We start from the raw sequence: 20370 nt of genomic DNA on the forward strand, positions 1-20370 counted from the left end.
AGTGGGGCCTTGTCTTGATGTGTGAGTCAAGTTAGTGTTACTTCACAGACTGCTTCTGGAGCTCTGCTCCTCTTACATTCTCTTCTAGCTGAGCTGGAAGCTCCTCATGCGTGAGGATCTGCAGCCAGAGACGAACTCAGGCTCAGAAGGTAGCTGTTCGATGCAGCGAAGAGAGACACCAAGCCAAGGGCACTCAGGAGTGTCCTTGACCTTTGGAGCAGGAACTGGGCAGCTGGAAATTCTAGCTTTTAGGAGTGGAGATGGGGAATGGCAGATCCTTTTGCCCTTTGGAGAAACCTCCTGACTTTGCAGCACCTATGAGGAAAATAGACAAAGACACACAAGGGAAAATGTTAAGGGCTGAGTCCTTTTGTCACTGGCATTTGGTCACCTTGGCCAGAGGACTGAAGCATGAGAGGTATTTTAGAAGTCAGTTTCTGGCTGCTGTGAAGAGTCTGGGTTGAACAAAAGCAAGTGACAAGGAGAATGTTTAGGAAGAAAAAGGGAAAAACACATATTTAGGGAGTAAACTGATTAATTAATATTAAGCTCTAATATTAACTTGTAGCTTTAGGCTCCTTCTCTAGCCAAAGACCATTTTCTACATCTTGTCTCACGTTCTCTGAGAGCTGTGCAGGGTCTTCAGACTTCTGGAAGAGTAAAACCCTTCTTTCCAGTCTCCTCATCTGACCTTTCAGACCCCATTCTTTCCTTTCCAGGATGACCCTTCAGCAGTGTCCCTGAACTCTTATGCTGTTTGTTTGTTTTTGTGCTTCCTAATGATTTTGAAGCTCAGCTGTAAGTTGGCATGAAGTCTAACTCTGCGCTCTGGTGAATTTTACTTCTTCATCACTTGTAGTTCATCAGTCTTTTGCGTAATAGCAAACTCTATGTTTTTTTATACCTGTCTGGTTCATACCATTAAGCACACCAGAATCCCCACCCTCACACCCCACATCCACATCCAAAGCACAAGCAGCTGATCCCTGGGCCTAGTATGGCAGCTCCCATGTGCAGCTACAATGGCCACTGAAGCCTGTGGGCCCTGGTGAGGGGTAACCTATCCCGCCTGGTCCCTGCTGCTCTCTGGGGCTCTCCCTTGTTGTTTCTCAATCTCAGCATGCTGTTAACACTCAGGAAAACAGGACAGGTGCCCTTTCCACGAGAGAGAGAGAGAGAGAGAGAGAGAGAGAGAGAGACAGACAGACAGAGACAGAGAGAGACAGAGAAAGAGAAAGAGAGAGAGAGAAACAGACAGACAGACAGAGACAGAGAGAGAAAGAGAGAGAGAGAGAGAGAGAGAGAGAGAGAGAGAGCATTCCCTGGTACCTCTCATTACCAGCTATGGGAGAATCCAAAAAGAGGCTTAGATGCTTCAAGATTTTATTTGCTTTTATTTCAGAAGAATGAAGGAAGATCACAAAGGAAGGCTCAGTACATTGCTTAGTAGATTTTAAATGTGAAAGCTCAAAGTTATAAGAGAAACTATTTGGATGAGGCATTTGCGAATTCTAAAGCGGATGACATTTCTGCACATTTGGAGGATTTGTTCAGATATATCTGTCTGTGCAAATTTTTATTATTATTGAAATAAGGGAAATAGTGAGGCTGCAGAATACTGAAACATGATGAATGAAAAATATGTCACCATTCAGGGTCTAGAATCCTAAAGAGAGGAAGGAGAAAAAACACAGCCTTGGTTGATATTACCCTCATATGGACCCAGAACACCTGGTTGAAATATCTTATTTCTGAAGTATCAGACCATTAGTTGGATGGATTTACTGGATGCATGCGGTAAATTAGTCAGGTAATCTGCTATGAAGAAGCAGAAGTGATATTCCTGTCTTTCCTCCATTCTCTATTTGACTTTGTTAAAAATCTCTTTTTATGAGTTTGGCTTTAAATTGCATTAATTTGGCCCAGCAGCTTTTAAAAATAGGACTGAATTCTGCTTCAGCGACTGAGTAGAATGACAGAACATGGGACTTAGGGTATTCAGAGAGAGTTCTGCCATGTACAGGTGTATCATCTCGATAAGGTCTTTTATAAGCTTCATTGTCTTAACTGGAAGATGGAGACGGTGGGTGCACTTTGGGGAAGATGTTTTGAGAATCAGCGATGTAGGCTACTTTGAAAATCTTTGACACCTGGTGGTTTGTTGTCTTTTTGCCTCTTCTTCTTGCCGCATCTCTCTTTTCAACTTTTTAACATATTTCTACATGGTTATTATCCTTAGATCTGGGTTCAAATCTTGGCCTTCAGCACCTATGATATCTTGGAATCTCAGCTGATTCATTTGGGGAATGTGAATTGTAACACCATTTAGGAGACACTCAATAAATTCCTTCAGTCAGTCAAAAAATATTTACTGGGTGTTCACTCTTATGTTAGGCATGTTGCAGACACCAATACCTGTCAAAACAAAGTTCCTGCTTTCACATTTTTTTGAGGCAGGATACAGACAATAGATGATCAAATATACACTATTGGATAGTGGTAAGTGTTAGAAAGGAAACAAAGACCAAGACAGAGAATCACAAGTGAGAAGATGATGCTTTAAATTGGGTGGTCATAGAAGTATCCTTGAATGAGGTGGCATTTGAAAAGAGATTCAAGGACACAGAGGAAGTAGCCCAGAAGATGACAACTGAGAAAGAATTTTCCAGGCATAAGAACAGTAAGCTCAAAAGCAGAGAGCTGGGAGTGAATTTGGAGGAATGGTGAGGCCAGGAGACTGGGGCAAGGTCTAAGAGACCAGGATCTGATCATGTAGAGTCTCTCAGACTGTGGAAAGGATGTTGGCTACTCGTAGTGAGTATGTGGAAGCCATTGGAAGGTTATGAGTGGAAGAGTGACATGATCTGACATATTTGAGAAGAATTCCTCTTCCTGCTTTTTGGGGACAGAGCTGATGGTGGCCTAGACCAGATTTGTGGTAGTGAGGTGGTAAGAACTGGTCAGAACCAACAGAATTTTTTGATAGGCTCTCTAAGGGGTGTGTGGGAAACAAGGGAGACTCATGAAGTACGCTTGCTTTAGGCTCAAACAACTTGAAGGATGGATTTGCATTTGCAGGAGTGGAGAAGACTGTTGGAAGAGTGGGTATCAGAAGACTGGACGTGTAAAGCTGGAGATGTCCATAAAACACCTAAGAAGAGGGGCAAAGTGGAGTTGGAGAATTCCATGCTGGACATAAACACTGGAGAATCTTCAGAGGTGAGGTGAGGTTTAAAACCATGAGACTGAGTAAGATACTCTCAGGGGTCAGTATGCATAGAAAAGAGCCCAGGTCTGAGGATTAGGCCCTGGAGCAATTCAGTGGTTACACTTCAGGGAGATGAGGAGGAATAAATGCATTCTGCTTCCAGCTCTCTTTTCTTTTTCTACTTTTATCCCGTGAAAACCAACTCCTCTATTTAATTTACTTAGCCTTAACTTGAGCAAAGCTGCTTAGGAAACTTCTTTAGAGTTTTCTCTTAAAAAGTACGATGTGCTTTCTGCAACTTCAAAGGCTTTTTAAGAAGAAAAAGCACACTGTGGTCTGGGGAGGGAGCCCTCGTGGTGCAGGCAGTGAACCGGCAAGGCCAGAGCATCCTTTCGGGATTAGTGAAATCCAGCTTTTGTTAGCATTCATCTATGGGTGGAATGTCAACTTGAAAACCTCAAAAATCCTCTTCTGCTTCACATCCCTTTCCTTTTTTCATCCAATGGAAAAATGATGTGAAGACAGAAGAGAGAATCCGAGACAGGCTTAACCGGTGAGATGAACAACCTGTTGTGTGATGGCCTCAGTTTAGACAACCTAGGATGGAAGAACAGGCTGAGACTAGCATGTTACTCAGGATAGTTTACTGGGGGACAACGTGGAGACAGCTCAGTATCTGCGATAAAGATCTGAGGGTCTCAGTGGACCAGGGGTTTTCTATGAGCCAACCAATGATACGGCTGTTTTAAAAGCCAACATAATCAAAGAGGTCTTATGTTCTCATCAGAAGAAATAAGAATCTTCTGAACAAAGATCCTGCTTGGTGGATGACACCAGCTGTCTGTCCCTATGCTATTCTGGGCACTGCGTTGTGAGAGGCACTTTAGCAAAGTGTGTAGTGTTCAGTGGAGAGAGACTAGCGTTGGACAAGGGTTTAAACAAACAGCAGGATCTTGACCTTGGCTGGAGCTGTGGGTGTACTATAGTCATGCCTGAAGATATTTGCAGCACTGCCAGGAGATAAGGGAGATATTGGTTTTACATTTCTCCATGGGGAGGACTAAAGGAGGGAAACTGACGTAGGACTTTTGTTGCTACAATGGGCTACCCTATGAAGTGATGAACCTTCTTTCTCCCTCAATGAATTCAAATAGGGGATAAATGACCAATCATTTTGAATGTGTAGAGTGAAGGGGCCAGTGGGTAAGCTATAAATCCCCTGAAAGTACATGCCAAATTGTATGGGCAAGTGTGGAGAGGAGGGGAGGGAATCCAGAGTTTTTTTCTTAGAGTCATGGAACCCCATGTTTAGGAACCCTAAATGTTTAGGAAAGTGTGCCCATCTAAGCTGTGAGACTGTTTTACTTCTGTGGCCTGCTTAGATTAGGCCCAGTGGTTTCCACTTGCTGGAACACCTCCAATCCCATAACATTCCAATTTCCAATTCCCAGGCAAAGTCTGTCCATGGAAAACATGGTGACTTTTAGTTGGGTAAGCTTCAATTTAGATCCTATGTCAACTGCTTTCTAACTTGGAGAGATGGCTAGTTGTTTAACTTCTCTTAACCTCAGTTTCTTCACTGGTAAAATAGGAATAACAAAATCTCTACCACCGGCCTTCAGATATACAATGCAGGTCACTAGTGTGGTATTACGCTCATGGCAAGTGTTTGATATGTGTGAGGTCCTTTCTTTTCTGCTTTTCTGTGATGTCTTTGATTGCCTGTCCCTTCAACATCCCCTGAAAAGGGCCACTCTATTTATTACAAGCCTCAGCTGTGACTATGTGATCAGACACCAATATCTAACCCAATGGTAGCTAATTATTTATAATACCTGGTTCAGTAGGCAAAGAGACAGATCAAGTGTTTCTGAGAATCTGAAACAAGAAATGGTCTTCAGGTGGTTGAGGGAAGGAGAGGAGAAGAGCTGCAGACTGTGTGTGGCCAGAGCAAGATGCATGTGCAGAATAAGCAAGAGTAAAGAGAACAGGAAAAGGAGGAGGAAAAGAAGGAGGAGGGCAGGAGGAAGATGAGAAGGAGGAGAAAGAGGAGGAGGAAGAGGAGGAGGAGCAGGAGGAGTAAAAAGAACAAGAGGAAGCATATGCAGACAGAAGAGTGTGAGGGTGGTCCCATGGTCTGTGGGAGAGGAGAGAAAAGCTCTTGGTTCCTGACAGTTCTCTACTCCCTTGGGGTCCGTGCATTTCCTCTCTTGTCCTTGGGTTCTGGAGGGATTCAGCTGTTTTTGGCACAAATTCCCTTTTCACTTGAGCCAGAGTTTGTTTCTGTTCTTTGCAGGTCCGAGAGGCCTGCCCTTTGGCCCTCCATTTTGGCCATAAGACCCAGCACACTGTGTTCCCCACAGCAGGCCCCACCCACATTGTGCACCTGGGGCTCTCACCTTACTTAGCAAGAATTTGATTCACATTCTGGATTCCCAGGTGACTGAGTTCCCAGTCCCCTCCTTCCTCCTCCTCCCTCCACTTCCCTATCCCACTAGCACTGGGGTCCAGCTGAAGCTCCCGTCTCCCCTATAGATCGCTTCCTGGGTTCCCAAGTCCTAAAGGCCTCCATTTCCTCAGAGCTTCTCCAGCTTTCCCATTTTCCCACAGGCAGGCCAGGCAGGTTGTCCACATGGTAACAGAGGTGATGGCTCTTTCCACCTTGTGTGGCTGGGCCTGGTCTTGGAACCAAAAAGAACCCAGCAGGCAAATGTTTGTTGGCTCTATTCCCTCAGCCATCAACATTGTGCACCTGGGGCTCTCGTCTTACTTAGCAAGAACATAACATTCTGGTTTCCCAGGTGACTCTGAATTCCCAGTCTCCTTGCTGTTTCTGCTGTTCTTTAGGGTCCTTCATATCCAGTTTGTCTCCTGTGGACTCATTGCCCTTCCCACAGCCATCCCTAGAACTTGTCTCCACATAACTATAATGAGCTCATTCCTCCCATTCTAATACAGCAGATATTTTTGGAATGCCTAGCATGTATTAGGCATTAAACCGGGTACTAGGGCAATTGCATAAGGAGGCAGGGTGATGTTGGTTTTTGATGTTGTTTCTGTAGTTTGATTGAATTAAAATTTGAGCTTGCTTTGACAGCTAGTAACATTGATTGAGTTACTTAACACCCACAAAATTTAGTTTCCTATCCTAAGAATGAATTGATATTAACAAAAGTGACATGTCCACCACATGGAGCTTAAGCAGAGATTGAACAAGATTATCCATACGAGAGGCTTGGCATAGTGCCTGACACATTATTATTAATAGATAAACACATCACTGTCTCATTTTGTCATTTCTATTATTGGGATGCATTGCATATTATTGAGGAGCACTATTGAGATTCACCTACCTTTGAGAACTTCATAATGAAGTAGGGGAGGAAGAAAAGTCCCAACACCAAGTAGAAGGTGTCTGTTACCCAGTTTTTCTTTGACGAACTCCAGCATTCTCATGGCCTATGAGTGGGGTACAGTTAGACTGAGATATGAATCTTCCTCGGTTCTTTGAATGAGTTGGTAGAGCCTGGGGCCACTGGGATCCCCATTCAACCCCTCACACGCATGAGCAGTCTTGTCCACTAAACCTCACATGCAGGCTTTATGCTAACAGAAAATAGCTCTTTACATGCACTCTGTGCCTAAGTTCTTCCCTTCACACTCTTTTTCCTTCAAATTCTCGCTCTAATCAGTTTGCAAAGACCTCTCACTTAAAGTCGCCCAAGAGACCAATGCTTCTGAAAGCAATGTTAGCACCCCCATCCCTGCATTTCTAACCATCTGCTGGGCATCTCCCTCTGGACATCCTACCAGTACTCCAGGTCAGATTCCTCTCTTCCGTAACACAGGCACTCTCCTTGACTTCCTTTGGCATTGATATTCTCTGTACTTATCTAGAGACCGAAACTTTGAAGACCTCTGATCTCCTCTCTTCATCCCCCGTGGGCAGTCCAGTTGGAAGTGTGCGGGGGTTCTCTCATCGGCCCACTTCATCATGCTGTTACCATTTCTCTGCAGAGCTTCATACATTCAACCGGCTGTGTGTCTCCTCTACTGTCTGCAATGGAACTCTTGAGTCCACTGCTCCTGTGTAACCACTTGCTTTCTCCAGGCTTTCTCATCTCAATGAATGTCACTCTGTACACTCAGTTGGTCATCCCTGACATCTACTCTCTTGGGAGTTATATCTGTATGGGATATTTCAGTAGGACCCAGACCAAGGGCCATATATTGGTCAACTATTGAGGTGCTTTCCTTCCAGATGGTAAATAGCTGGTTCTCTGAGATCTCTGACTACTTCCCAACCATCTCAGGTACTCTGGCATTTTGATAGAATACCCTGGACCATCCCAGGATTTGGCAACTGAAGTGTTAATGCTTATACTGGAAGGGGACCTTAAGGACCCAGCTCTAGCTGGAAACCTACTGAATATCAGTCTAGCTGGCCAGTACTTGGATTATAATAATTGTTAACTGGTATGAAGGCAATCCCCACAGTTCTTCTTTCTGGCACTAAAAAGTTAATTTTTCTCCCCACAGTTCCTTGGCCTCTGTCTGATGCCTAAGTTCACAGTCTTTTTTTTTTTTCAGTACTTGGAATCAAACTCACAACCTCATGTTTGCCAGGCAGGCATTTATACTGCTGAGTTAAATCCCCAGCCAAGTTCACAGTCTTTGCAAGGCATCTCCTCACTGGTCCCCTTGCCCTAGGGCAATCCCCAGTGCCCAGCTGTCATCACTTCACCTGCTTAGGACTTCCTGGGCTCCTAGATCACATGGAAATGAATACAAACCTTTAACTTGTGATCCAAGGATCTTTTATAATCTGACCTATTAACCAGTCCCAGGACAGAACCCCTGACATTGCGTTTCTGCATGCTTTGTCACACTGAGACCAGCACCACTCTTCCTCTAGGACGCCCTCCCTGACCCACTCCATCTTTTGAAACTTTGACCTGTCTGACTTCCTCAAATAACTCCTCCAGGAAGTCAAACTTCCTACTGTTCCTCTACTTCTTCCTTGGGTTCCCTGCAGCAGTGTCTGGTTCAAGAGGAAAGGAAACTGATTTTTTGTCTTTTTAAAAACCTGACTATTGTGAAATTTGCCTTATAAACTTCAACTTCCTCTTCTTGGCTATGATCTCTTTTACAGTGGAATTCCAAGAATACTATAAATACTTTCTGGATAGTCTCCACCCAGATCCCCACATACTGATTGGTTTTCATCACTCTGATACTCTGCCCTATAGGTATATCTGTTTGTCTGCCTTTTTCATTACAGACCTCATTTAGATTTTGCCACGTGTCCCAGTAATATTCTTTAGAGCAAAAGAAAATCCCAGATCATTGTTCCATTCATTCCTCATGCCTATTTGTCCTTGTTTATGTAGAGTAAAATGATGATATTGATATTGTTGAAGAATATAGATAGCTTTCTGGTTGGATTGGGATTTGTCCTTCTGATTAGACAGATTCAAGTTATACATCCTTGACAGAAATATCACAGGAAATATGCTGTGTTCTCATTTCATCCGATTGGAAGGTACATTATGTTAATTCCTGCCATTAGTATGATGTTAATCTTATTTACTTGGTTATGATAGTATCTGCCAGATTTCTTCATGTAAATACCTTGTTTTCTCTTTTTACTATTAATTTATATGTTATGGAGGAAATAAAGTTTGAGAGTACATAACTATTCAGTTATTCCTTAGATTTTCAATTGGGAATTTTTTGGCATTCACTGGTGATTTTTTTTCCCAAAGTAGTGATTAATATGGTGATTGTCAAATTGTGAGTGAGTCACACCTTCTTGTCCCTGGGATGAAAATACCCAACACCAACAATTTGAAGGAGGAGAGATTTACATTGGCTCATGCTTTCAGTCCATGATTGGTTGGCTCCAAAGCAGAAATGGCACTGTAGAAAGTCATGGCAGGATTGACTGCACTGAGCCGAGCCAGGAAGCAGCGAGAGAAGGGAGAAGCTCAGAAAAAGAATACACCCTTCCAGGTCACACCCCAGTGACTGAGCTCCACCCAGGCCCCACCTCCGAACAGTACACTCAGCTACTGAACTCATCAATGGATGAGTCCACTGATGAGCATGGCAGGCTCATAATCCAGTCACCTTTCAAATATATGAGATTCTTTGGGACATCACGGGTCTAAGCCATAACAGTGATTTTCTAATTATATCGTTCTTCTACATTTATTAAAGGTTGCACTCTATTATAAAGTAGAGCTTTCTTTGCTCCTTTTTTGTATATTAGCATGGACTATTCTCCATCAATGAATTATAACTGTTTGATATAATTATTTTTTTATTTTAAAGAGAATAAAACAAAAGAGAACACCACAAAGCAAATCAGAACAAAACAATGCAAGCAACACAGGACTTCACAACATGACAACTGGATATCAACAGTATCTACCATAATGTCTCTTTTCTTTGACATAGTTGAGCATATCTTCACACACAATAATATCAAACATAACAAAATACTATAAAAGCATTACAGGACTTCAAAACCAAATAACAGGAAATGGACAATGGCTACTGTAATATCTCATTTTCCTAAAAAAATTTGTTTATACCATCTCTCATAATAAAATCAAATAAACCACAACAGGATAGAACCAATCAAGAATGAAGAACAAAAACATGGTAGGACTTCAACATATGATGATAATAAATCAGCAGTGGCTGCCATAATGTCTTTTTTTCTTCAAAATAGCTGTTCATACCATCACACATAATAAAATCAGAATAAAACCCATCAAACCAATGAATGAAAGCATTGTAAGACTTCAAAGCAATATAATAGGAAACCACGATTACCATAAAATATCCCATTATGTCCAAAATAGCTGCCCCTACCATCTGAGAGCATAAAATCTAACAAAATAAGACAGAATCAGGCCAGACCTTAACAAAATTGTGTTAACAATGCAAGAGACAATAAAAAGACAATAAAAAATTGACAGTAGTTTCCACCTTTCCCTCCCAGGTGTCTCCTCTCCTTTGTTCTTATATTAACTATTTTGCTTTTGGATCCCAGTAACTCCTTCTGTTTCTTATGCTAGGGTTCATGAGTATGAGTTCAAACTGTTTCGGCCATGAACATGATCTCCATTTGCATCTATTTACTTACAGGAGCCTTGAGATTATTCTATTTTATAGCTGGGTAGCTTTCCACTGCCTGAGAATACCATATCTTTCTTGTCCATTCTGCAGTTGATGGGCAAGTTACTCTTGTTTTTTTTTTTTGTTTATTTGTTTTGTTTTGTTTTGTTTGTTTGTTTTTGGTCCCCTGTCACATGGAACAATTGTTTTCTCTCCTTTGATTTTGTCTAAAAATTTCCTTTCCAGTTAGATGTGTTTTTTGTATATAGCATATCAGTGGGTCTTGTTTCTTGATCCACTCTCCATGTGTTTCTTTTTATTGCTGACCTGAGGCCATCTACATTATGGTTACAACCAGCATACATTGGTTTGTCTCTGCCCTGCTATCTTCCTGCTGTTGGCCCTCCACTTTTCCCCTTCATTCAATTGCCTGTCTTGTTTGGGGAATCCTCCTCTGCTGCTGTTCCTGGAACCATGGTCATCTTTATCTCTCTCTAGAATATTCTTTAGCATTCTCTGTAGGGTTGGTTTGGTAGTCATGAATTCTTTCAGTTGTTCTTTATCATGGAAGTGCCTTTTTTTCCCATCAATTTTGAAAGATAGTTTTTCTGGGTAGATCAATCTGGGTTGGAAATTGTTTTCTTTCAGGATTTGAAACACTTTATTCCAAACTCTTCTTGACTTACTGATTTGTGTTGATAAGTCTGCTGTGATTCTGATTGATTTTCTTTTATAGGTGATCTGTCTCTTTACTTTGACAGCTTTTAATATTCTGTTCTTGTGCTGAATTTCTGGGATCTTAATTATTATATGTCTGGGTGTAGATTTACTTTGGTTATGGCTAGTTGGAGTCCTATATGCCTCACTTATCTGTATGCCAGATCCATTTCCCACGTTTGGGAAGTTTTCTTCTATTACTTCTGTGAATATCCTTTTAATTTCATTTGTGTTGACCCCTGCTTCTTCACTTACACCTATCACTCTTAGATTATGCTTCTTTGCCTCATCTTGCAGCCATTGAGTTGTTATTTCCTGATTCTGTGTTATTTTTAAGAGATCTTTCTTTTCATGATCACTAGCTGTCATCATGTCTTCAAGGTTTGAAAGTCTATCTTCAGTTTCTTTTCTTTCTTTCTTTCTTTTTTTTTTTTTTTTTTTTTTTTTTTTTTTGAGACAGGGTCTCTCTATGCAGTTCAGGCTGGCCTTGAGCTCACTTTGTAGCCCAGGCTGGTCTCGAACTTCCAACAATCCTCCTGCCTCAGCCTCCCGAGTGCTGGGATTACAGGCATGAGCCACCATGCCTAGCTTATCTTCAGTTTCTTTCAAGTGGTGTTGCCAGCTTTTGAATGAATTTCTAATTTTCTGCATCTTTCTTTGAATCTGTTTCATACATTATTATTCCTTTCTACATTCATTCAAGGTTTCCATCATTTTCCTATGTTCTTCTTTATTGTCTATGTCTTCTTTAGACCTGCTGAACAATCCTTTCAGTATTTTTGTGATTTCTTCTTTTACTTGAGACATTCTGTCTGATTTGACTGCTTTTACAATCTCATGAAGTTGTTTCCTTACTTCAGTTGCTGTCCTCTCAGAGATGTCAGGTGTGTGACTTCCGTTTTCTTCCATGACTGTGTCTCCCAGACTTACTGTGTGTGGGCTAAAGGTCTGAGTTTGCCTTTTGCTCCTTTTTCTTGACATTCCCCTGGGTTCCTCCTAACAAGCTGGTTGTGGAGTTCCAGGCACTTCCCACATTGGCTGCCCTTAGGCAGTGTAGGGGGATGGGACAGGCATGTGGGTTCCTCTAATACCAGATTTACAGAGATAGCAGGACATGAAGCAGGCTTCTCCAGACCTATGTAGCTACACTGGGGCTTTGCTGATGATTAGGGGCACATGTAGGTAGGGCTGCTTCTCTTAGCCTGTGTGTCTACACTAGGACTCCTGCAATGGTGGCAGGCACACAGGGATGTGTTTGTCTGATTCTGCTAGTGGATGAAGGCTGTCTGAGGGCCTCAAATGGTGGCCTATGGATGCACACGGAGTACCTGGCTGTGTGTCCCTGCTCCTGATGGCTGCCTGCAGGAAGGAACCTTCCTGTGGCAGCTCCCTGAAGGTGAAGGCAGATCTGTTCTGCCCACACTGGCCCCTGTCGGATGTGGCCTTTAGGTGGCGGTGCACAGTGAGAAGAGGTGGATGGATCTGTCTGTCTGTCTCCTTCAGCCTGTGCTGGGCGTGGGGAGAAAAGCGCCTTCCAGCGGTGGCGCCTGGCAGGCAGGGATGGGCTTCCTCCTGGTTCTCTCTCTGCTATCATTATTTTAATGCCTACATCAGGTTTGGCCAACAGGACCTTTCCCAAGTGGCCCTGTGTCCTTCCCTCCCATCTTCATAATGCTTACTGTACAGCAAAATAAGATGTTCCAGGTTCATCTTCTACTTTCTACTACTTTATAGGTCTGGAATCACCTGTTTCTTTGAAAACTCCAGTTCCTCTTTACCAGAAAATGGCATTTTAGAGCCAAAATCTGATGAAAAGTAAGTTCATTGCTATTGAGGAATCATTATTATTTTATGTACTCTTAGTACATTAGTACATTTCCAGAGCTGGAAAAACAGATGTACGTTTATATATATGCTTGCATGTATGTATATGAGTACATACACAGAGAGTACCTGACTTATGATGGTTCAGCTTAACAGTTTTGGACTTTATGACCAGTGATACGAATGCAGAATGCTTTCGTAAAATCATAGTTGAATTTTACGTTTTGATCTTTTCTCAGGCTGTCAATATGCAGTGTAATACTCTCATGATACTGGGAAGTCAATAGCAAGCGGCAGCTTCCACCTAATCACACACACCAGAATAAAGCAATGTATACAATGTACTGTACTGTCAGTGTTTTTGGTTACAAGTATTCAGTAAATTATATCAGTTCACATTTTATGATAAAATGATGCGTTTGATGATTTATTCCAACTCTAGGTTAATGTAAGTGTTTTGAGCTCTAAGCTATGCTGTGTATGTTTGCTGTACTAAATGAATTTTCTATTCATATTTTCAACTTACAATGATTTATTGGGATGTAATTCCATTGCAAGTCGAAGAGCATCTGCATATATTTATATATAATATCCATACACACATACATGTCTCTTTATCACATATCTATCCATCTAATATATCTATTTATCCCAATACCTACAATGTAGCACAACACTGCATGATTTGTTGTCTCCTCTCCTTTTCATATTTAACATTAAAAATTTTGATTCTCCTTTTCCACACTATATTTGCAAATTTGCACCATCCCTGAGTGTACTGAAAGTATTTTAAGTCCATATGTTTATGAATAAGAAATCCACTCCATATTTGTAGATCTTTCTTCACTTTACCTTTGTGTGTCTAGTCTAAATCTAGTACAAAGACAACTTGGATTAATTCCTTTTCTGCTGCTTCTATCCATAAACTGTTAATTACCTTTCTTTGTTTGCTTCCGTATCTCACTCCTGTTTGTTCAAAACTAGAGCCTCTTGGGAATCTCGGAGTTCCCTTCCCGGCTCTGGTCCTTCGCTGTATGTTGTCTAAGGCACCATCTCCCTGTCCCTGCCTCATGGCCTCCACTCCACTCTCTTCCCAGTGTCCAGAAATGTTCACACCTGCCTCTCCTGCCATTCTCTTTGAGAGTGAAGATTTACTTCTTTTTAAGGAGTCTTATGCTATCATTTTAATGAGACCGCAAAAGCAGAGGGAGAGGGGGATGGAAAACCCCATGCACTGCCTCAAACTCAACCCCCTGAGTCCTTGGAGTCAGAAAGATTGGGGTTCACAAGTTGTGACCTGGAAAGCTCCTTGAGCTCTCCAAGCTTAGTTTCATCATCTAGGAAATGGGGGTGAAAAGCCCCCCATCACACGGATTTGGCACTGCTGGCATTAAACCAGGTATATGAAGCGACCAGCGTGAAGCTTGACACCACAAAGACGCTGCTGGGATGCCATTCCTGCTGACTTTGCCTCTCATTTGCTCAGAGTCACTCAGGGCCCAATGAGTGCTGAGAAAATGACAGAGTTCCTAAGTATAGAAGGGGCAGGCAAGGCAAAACTCCCAGTGAGGCCATCCCAGGAACCAAGCCCAGAGTTGGCTATGTTCCTGGCAAGAAGCTGCGTCTCTTCCCTTGGTTTGTCTCAGTCCCAAGATGTGCTCTTTGCCTGGAATTTTAGAACTTCTTCCCTGGCTCCCGGTCAGATGGCCAATCAAGAGCCTGCCAGAGCAATGTGCCAGTGCGCCTCTGCTGGCCCACTCCTTTGATGCTGAGGACACATGATTATCCCTGATGGCTGAGTGATGAGCTGGAGATTTTGGTAGAGCGAGGCCAAATCCCTGTGTGGCTCCAGGAACAAGGATAAATATAGCCAGAATAATTGTTCATGCTCTTTTAAGGATTAAAAGTCAGCTTTTGGGCAAGCTGTGAAGCTCCATGAGCAGGACATCAAGGGACACAGTGCCATTTTTAGAGCTGTGGTTAGCGCTGCTTGTGCACTGCTGGATCCTGCGCCTCCACAGTACTGCTCCCTCTTGAGTAATAGGGTCACCCTCATTGGTTCACATACTGAGAGAACAAGGACAGGGCTGCTTCCATATTTCACCAGCCAGCCCCATATGGTTAAATAAAGGATTCAACAAACCATTTTAAATGAATGATCTGTGGGAAGAGTAGGTTTTAAAATACCTTTTAGAATAACATTTATGGACCAATTGACAGTAACAGCCTAATGTCAATTTCCTGGTTTTGACATATACTGTATAGTACCAGTACAAGATACCACCAGTGCGGGAAGTCGAGTTCAGGGTATGTGGGACTCTGTACTATTTTTATAACTTCCTGTGCCTGTAATTATTTCAAAATAAAAGGCTAAAAAAAACCCACCAATAACCTTTAGTCAAGATCATCCAACACTCTTGACATTTGGAAGAACCAGTGCTGGAAAATGAATCAGTGGAAGCAAACTTCATTCACATCAGTGTTTTTGTTTTATTACTACTCTTGAATATGAACACATGACTTATTCATATGGTCCAAGACTTTTAATACATAAATAAGATATACAGTGGATAATTCTTGCTCTAACAACTTGGTTCTCTTCCCTCTGAGTAACCAGTGTTAATGATATTCATTTTTATGCTAATTTTAGTGCGACTATATGCACACACATGTAAGCACTTGTGAGTGTGTATGTGTGGATGTAAGTATACTAGTATATATGGATGAGTATGTATGCTCAATGTTATGATTTGTGTCTGGATGTCCCCTCAGAGCCTCATGTGATCATGGGGGACAGGCTTTCTGGAGATGGCTGAATCTAGAGTTTGTTATTGGCTCATTGTCTTGTGCTGGGATTGGTGGTATGAAAGGTGTATCTACCCTAGGTGGGAGCCTTCATACAATCTAAAGGAGGGAAAGAGGCTTGCTCCTCCCTTTTTGCCTCTTTTGCTCTTACTGCTTTTGTTGCCTTTTGAAACCACAAACTGTTGCCCCTGCTATGTGCCACCCCCCTTGGAGCCAGCTGATTATGGTTAGCTCCACAAACTGAGCTGAATAAATCTTTTCCTCCTTAACTCTGGGCATCAGGTACTTCGTTCCAGAAATGAAAAAAGTAGCTAAGATGTTCATGCATTGATTGGTACCATTTACCAGACACTATTATTTATCTTACTTTTCCCATGTGATAGTGCACCTTGGAGGCTTTTCACATCAGCACCTCAAAAGCTTCCTTTTCTTTTGTTGTGGCTGCACCCTGTCTTCTTTTATGACCCCCAGTTAGTGGACAGTTATGTTGCTTCTAATTCTCTGCTTTTATAAACAATGCTGCAGTGAATAATTATGTTCATCTGTCATTTCCCAAGTGTGGGAGTGTGTTTGCAGAATAAATTACTAGAAGTAGAATCCAGTCAAAAGGTATGAGCCTTACAGTCTTGATAGCACTAAATCCTCCTCTACAGAGCTTATTCCATTTACATGCCCACCAGTAATGTGTTTTATCAGATGCTTGGACAAATGTAATGCATTAAAGAAGTTATTTGGTGACCCCCTTGTGAATTGGGTTAAATGCTACAGGACTTTAACCAAGAAAAACGCGGATTGCACAATGTTTTGTGTACAATTTTGGTGAGCCTAGAGATCCAAAAAAAGGCCTCTTTGAACCCTACTTCAAGAAACTTGCTGAAGGGACAGCTATATATTAAAAAAGAAAGAATTTTAGGACAAACTACTAAATTCGCATTTAAGTCTTCAACACTCATGTCTGTGGAACACTGGAGAAAGTTATCCTACTTCTTTGAGCTTTGGCTTTTTTTTTTTTTGAAGGGAAGTATAATAATTATACTTCACAGACACTTGCGAGATACACACACCCCTTTATGGAAAGCATCTCATATAGCACGAGGAATATAGTAGTTTAATGTATGGTTTTGTGCACATACATACGTGTGCACACGCTCACTCGCATGCACATAAAGCCTTGGATTTTATTTCAACCGCTGGCTCCTGATGTCCCTATAGTCACTGCTACCAGATTCCCAAGATAACCTATGGAGCAGCATTCTGCAAAGCAGCACCCTTGGGCCAACTGTACAAGAAGCACTTGAAGATTTTAATTCAAAGGCAGTTGCCTGGGCCCCACTTCAGTCCATGGAATTAGAATTTCTGGAAGAGAAATTCAAGGAGCTTCACACTTGGGAATTCTAAAGCATGCTGATGTTGGCAAAGCAGCACTAAAGCATTTAGTGAGCTCTTTCTACGCCCTAGATTTCAAGTCTAGTAGATCCTACCATGTGTATTTTCTAGTGGGATCAGCCGCCAGACAAGTGTAGACACCTGAAATAAAGTCTAGCTAGTATCCAGGGCAGCCTCCCTTAGTGTCATTGACAAAAATGGCCTTTATTCATAAGGGAAATGGATAGCATGCCTGCATCTCCACCAGAGATCTCTTTAAATGCGTGGGAGGAGAGACAAGCCAGGAGCACATGCGGAGGAAGGCACCTGTGGGACAGGCTCTGTGGAGAAAGCTTGCCACAGCGCTGGTAACTGACTGTGCCCAAGTCCCAGGCCTGGGGACTGTGCAGGTCTCAGCAGTCGTCACCTGATGGGCTTGAGCTCCAACGCTTCTGCTCACGCCTGGTGAATGTTCTCTGGAGTGGCAAGTGATGGCCAGGGTGAGGGCTCCTAGATTTTGTGAACAAAAATACAAGATGTCCAATTAAATTTGAACTCCAGATGAATGTCACACAATCATTAGAACAGCACACCTCATGTAATATTTGGGTCAACTGCAGTAATTACATGGGATTTTTAAAATTTGAAATTTAAATGTAAGTGGGTTTTCTGTAATTATCTAGCGTTCCTATACAGGGCTTCTTTGTGCTGTCTCTAATCCCAGAAGACTTGGAGGTGCCACATAGATGTCCTAGCGTGGTGCTTCATTGTCTTGTCCTTGGATGGGAACTGTACCCTAGGGAAGTACAGAGTGAGTGTGGACAGGATGTGGACTTCCAAGAGAGAGACAGCCCTTCCTCATCCGGGCAGGCCATAGGCAGGAAGCCCACACACGCTGATCCAGCACTTAGGAGACGCTGGCACTGTGTACTGGCGTGTGGATAACATCTTATATCATTTCCCTATGGACCCAGGGAGTTAGGTATTATCATTGTTATCCCCTCCCACATACATACACACTTTACAGATGAGGAGACTGAGGTTCCACAATGCTGACACCATAGAGCTATTAAGCAGGGGAGCAGGGATTGATTGTTGGGGCTGATGCTGGGTCTGGAATTAGACAAATCTCCCAGGCCCTTTTCTCTGGTAATCCCAAGGGTTCAAAGTGGGAGGAGCCCCAACCCCCAAATCCTCAGCACAGGAAACATTCCCCGTCTCTCCTGGCACTGGGCCAGGGTCTTATCCAGGCTCACATGCTTGCCGGGGACTCCAGCATCACAGGTGGGTCTACAGAGTCCTTGCATCGCCATCTGGCCAGGGTGGTGTCCAGCTGCACGAGCCACCCACGGGTGCTGCCATCTGTTGTGTGGGTACTATGGGAGGGGCCCAGGGCGAGTGGCTGCCTCACAGGTCCAGGTTCCCCTGAGGCCCGAGGCTGGCCGGTGAGTCCCCTGCCCTCAGCCCCAGAGCTAGGCTGTAGGGGGCTCCTGGAGGAGCTATGGCTCCAAGTTCCAGCCCCTCTTGGAGGAGGCGGGCAGTTGAGGCTCTTGCAGCCAGAGGCCTCTCAGCTTGGAGCTCCCGAGCCAGATGTAACATTGACCTTAAATGGTAAAAGCTCCCCAGAGTGAAGAGAGGCTGGCCAGAGGAGGAAAAGGGAATAACTCAGTTTTAGGTAAGTCATCGCTATATCCTAGAATAACCTGCCTCTTCAGCCGGGAGGGAAGCAGTGGGAACCCTTCTCCTCCTTAAAGGTACAGGGTGCTGGGATGGGGGGTTCACTTAACTTAAACTTTCCGGGGGAGTTGGTTTTGTTGGGTAGTATTTCAGCCAAGCATCTTTATTGTTGCTGTTTTAAGTAAGAAGTGAATCTTGCTGGTCCTAACTTGATTCTGTTGTTCTTTTTTTGCTGGCTGTTGGAAAGCATACACACACCTTGGGTGAAGTGTGACTTCTCACTGGAAGACACCCCCCAGCTTTCATGGGGGGCCCCTTTGTAGCAGTAGAGGGATTATGCAAGCTCTGCAGGCTGGGACTTCTCCTTTCTGTGTCTCCCCTTCTGTCCCTTGTGCCCCTGTGTGTGTGAACCCCATTCCGGCCTAGCCTATCTCCACTCTTGACCCTGCCCCTATCTGTCCCTGTCCCTCCTGTCCTGTGCTCTGGCCACAGCCCATTTTATCTCTCTCCCAATCTTTCCTCTGGTCTCCAGCTTCCCTACTTCCTGTACCCCTGCCTGGCCCCTCCAGGGCTCGTTGTTCTGTGTCTCTGCTGGGCCTAGCCCTGCTCCTCTCCAGGGGCCCTGACTTGAAGCTATTCCTGGAGTGAGCTGTGGCCAGACTGGCTTTCTCCACCGGGAAGGCCAGTGACAGCCAGGGGCCAGCTGCCTTGTTCCCTCCTGCACAGTACACAGTCGTAAAAGCTGGAGAGGCTCTGCACTTGGTGTAAACAGCCTCACAGCTGAGACCCCGGCCAGCACTCCAGCGCCTGGAGTGGCAGCTGCTGTTCTCCTAGACCTCAGGCAGCTCTCAGGGCAGGCTCAGGGTGCCATAGCTGGGCCTGCTGCAGGGAAAAACAAAATCTGCCCAGGCTGCAATGCTGGGGCACCAGCAGGTGGGGACATACCGGTGAGGGAGGTAGAGTTGCCCGCCTTCCCCCTAACACTGTCATGAAGGGGAAACTCAGGTAAGAGACTTGCCTAGGGTCACGGCACTGAGAAGGAGCAGAGCTGGGACTTGAACCCAGGTCTGCGTGACTCTAACTCCAGGGCTCCTGCCCCTCAACACAACTGTGTGTGCCAGTGGTGTTTTGCGATTTTTGACCTAAATGACAAAACAGTTGGCATTGCCATGTTTATTTGCCCTATGATTCAGAGGTATGTGTGTGCATGCGTGTGTGTGTGTGTGTTCCCACATTGTGTTGGGGGTGATCATATTCACAGCTAATTATCCCTCTATGCTCAGTGGTAAGCAAGGCTTCCCTGCACACCTTCACAGGTCATCAGGGAAGGAATCTATATGCTGCTTGTTGTTGCATGATCAGTCAGCCCATACGTGTATTTTTGGTGGGAGGAGAAGCAAACACGGTCCTCACCAGACACTGAGTACGGTTTGAAGCCTTTGCTGCACCGTAACTCACTGCTAGCACAGCCCTACACAGCAGGGACTATCATCACCATCCGCATCTGTTAGCACCAAGAGTCACACGACTGGCATTTGACTCTAGACAGCTGTCTCTGGAGACTGATCAGGGCCACCGTGTCCTGTTCACCCCTCGTTGGTCCCATCTCAGAAGAGAGTGAGAGAAGCACCAATTCTCTTCCAACACAC

The 20370-nt window shown here is 43.8% G+C and overlaps 1 protein-coding gene across 1 annotated transcript in view; it reads left to right on the forward strand.

Moving 5' to 3' along the window:
• Nucleotides 1-18595: 18595 nt before the first annotated feature.
• Irag1 (inositol 1,4,5-triphosphate receptor associated 1) overlaps nt 18596-20370 on the forward strand; it is a 112559-nt gene continuing 110784 nt past the window's right edge. Inside the window, 1 exon segment of the mRNA XM_063251918.1 lies at nt 18596-18719. Within this exon segment, the coding sequence (XP_063107988.1) occupies nt 18653-18719 (67 nt within the window). The 5' untranslated portion in view covers nt 18596-18652.

This window comes from Cavia porcellus, unplaced genomic scaffold (assembly GCF_034190915.1).
Source record: "Cavia porcellus strain 051 isolate PalLab524CR breed Dunkin Hartley unplaced genomic scaffold, mCavPor4.1 scaffold_6, whole genome shotgun sequence".
NCBI lineage: Eukaryota > Metazoa > Chordata > Mammalia > Rodentia > Caviidae > Cavia > Cavia porcellus.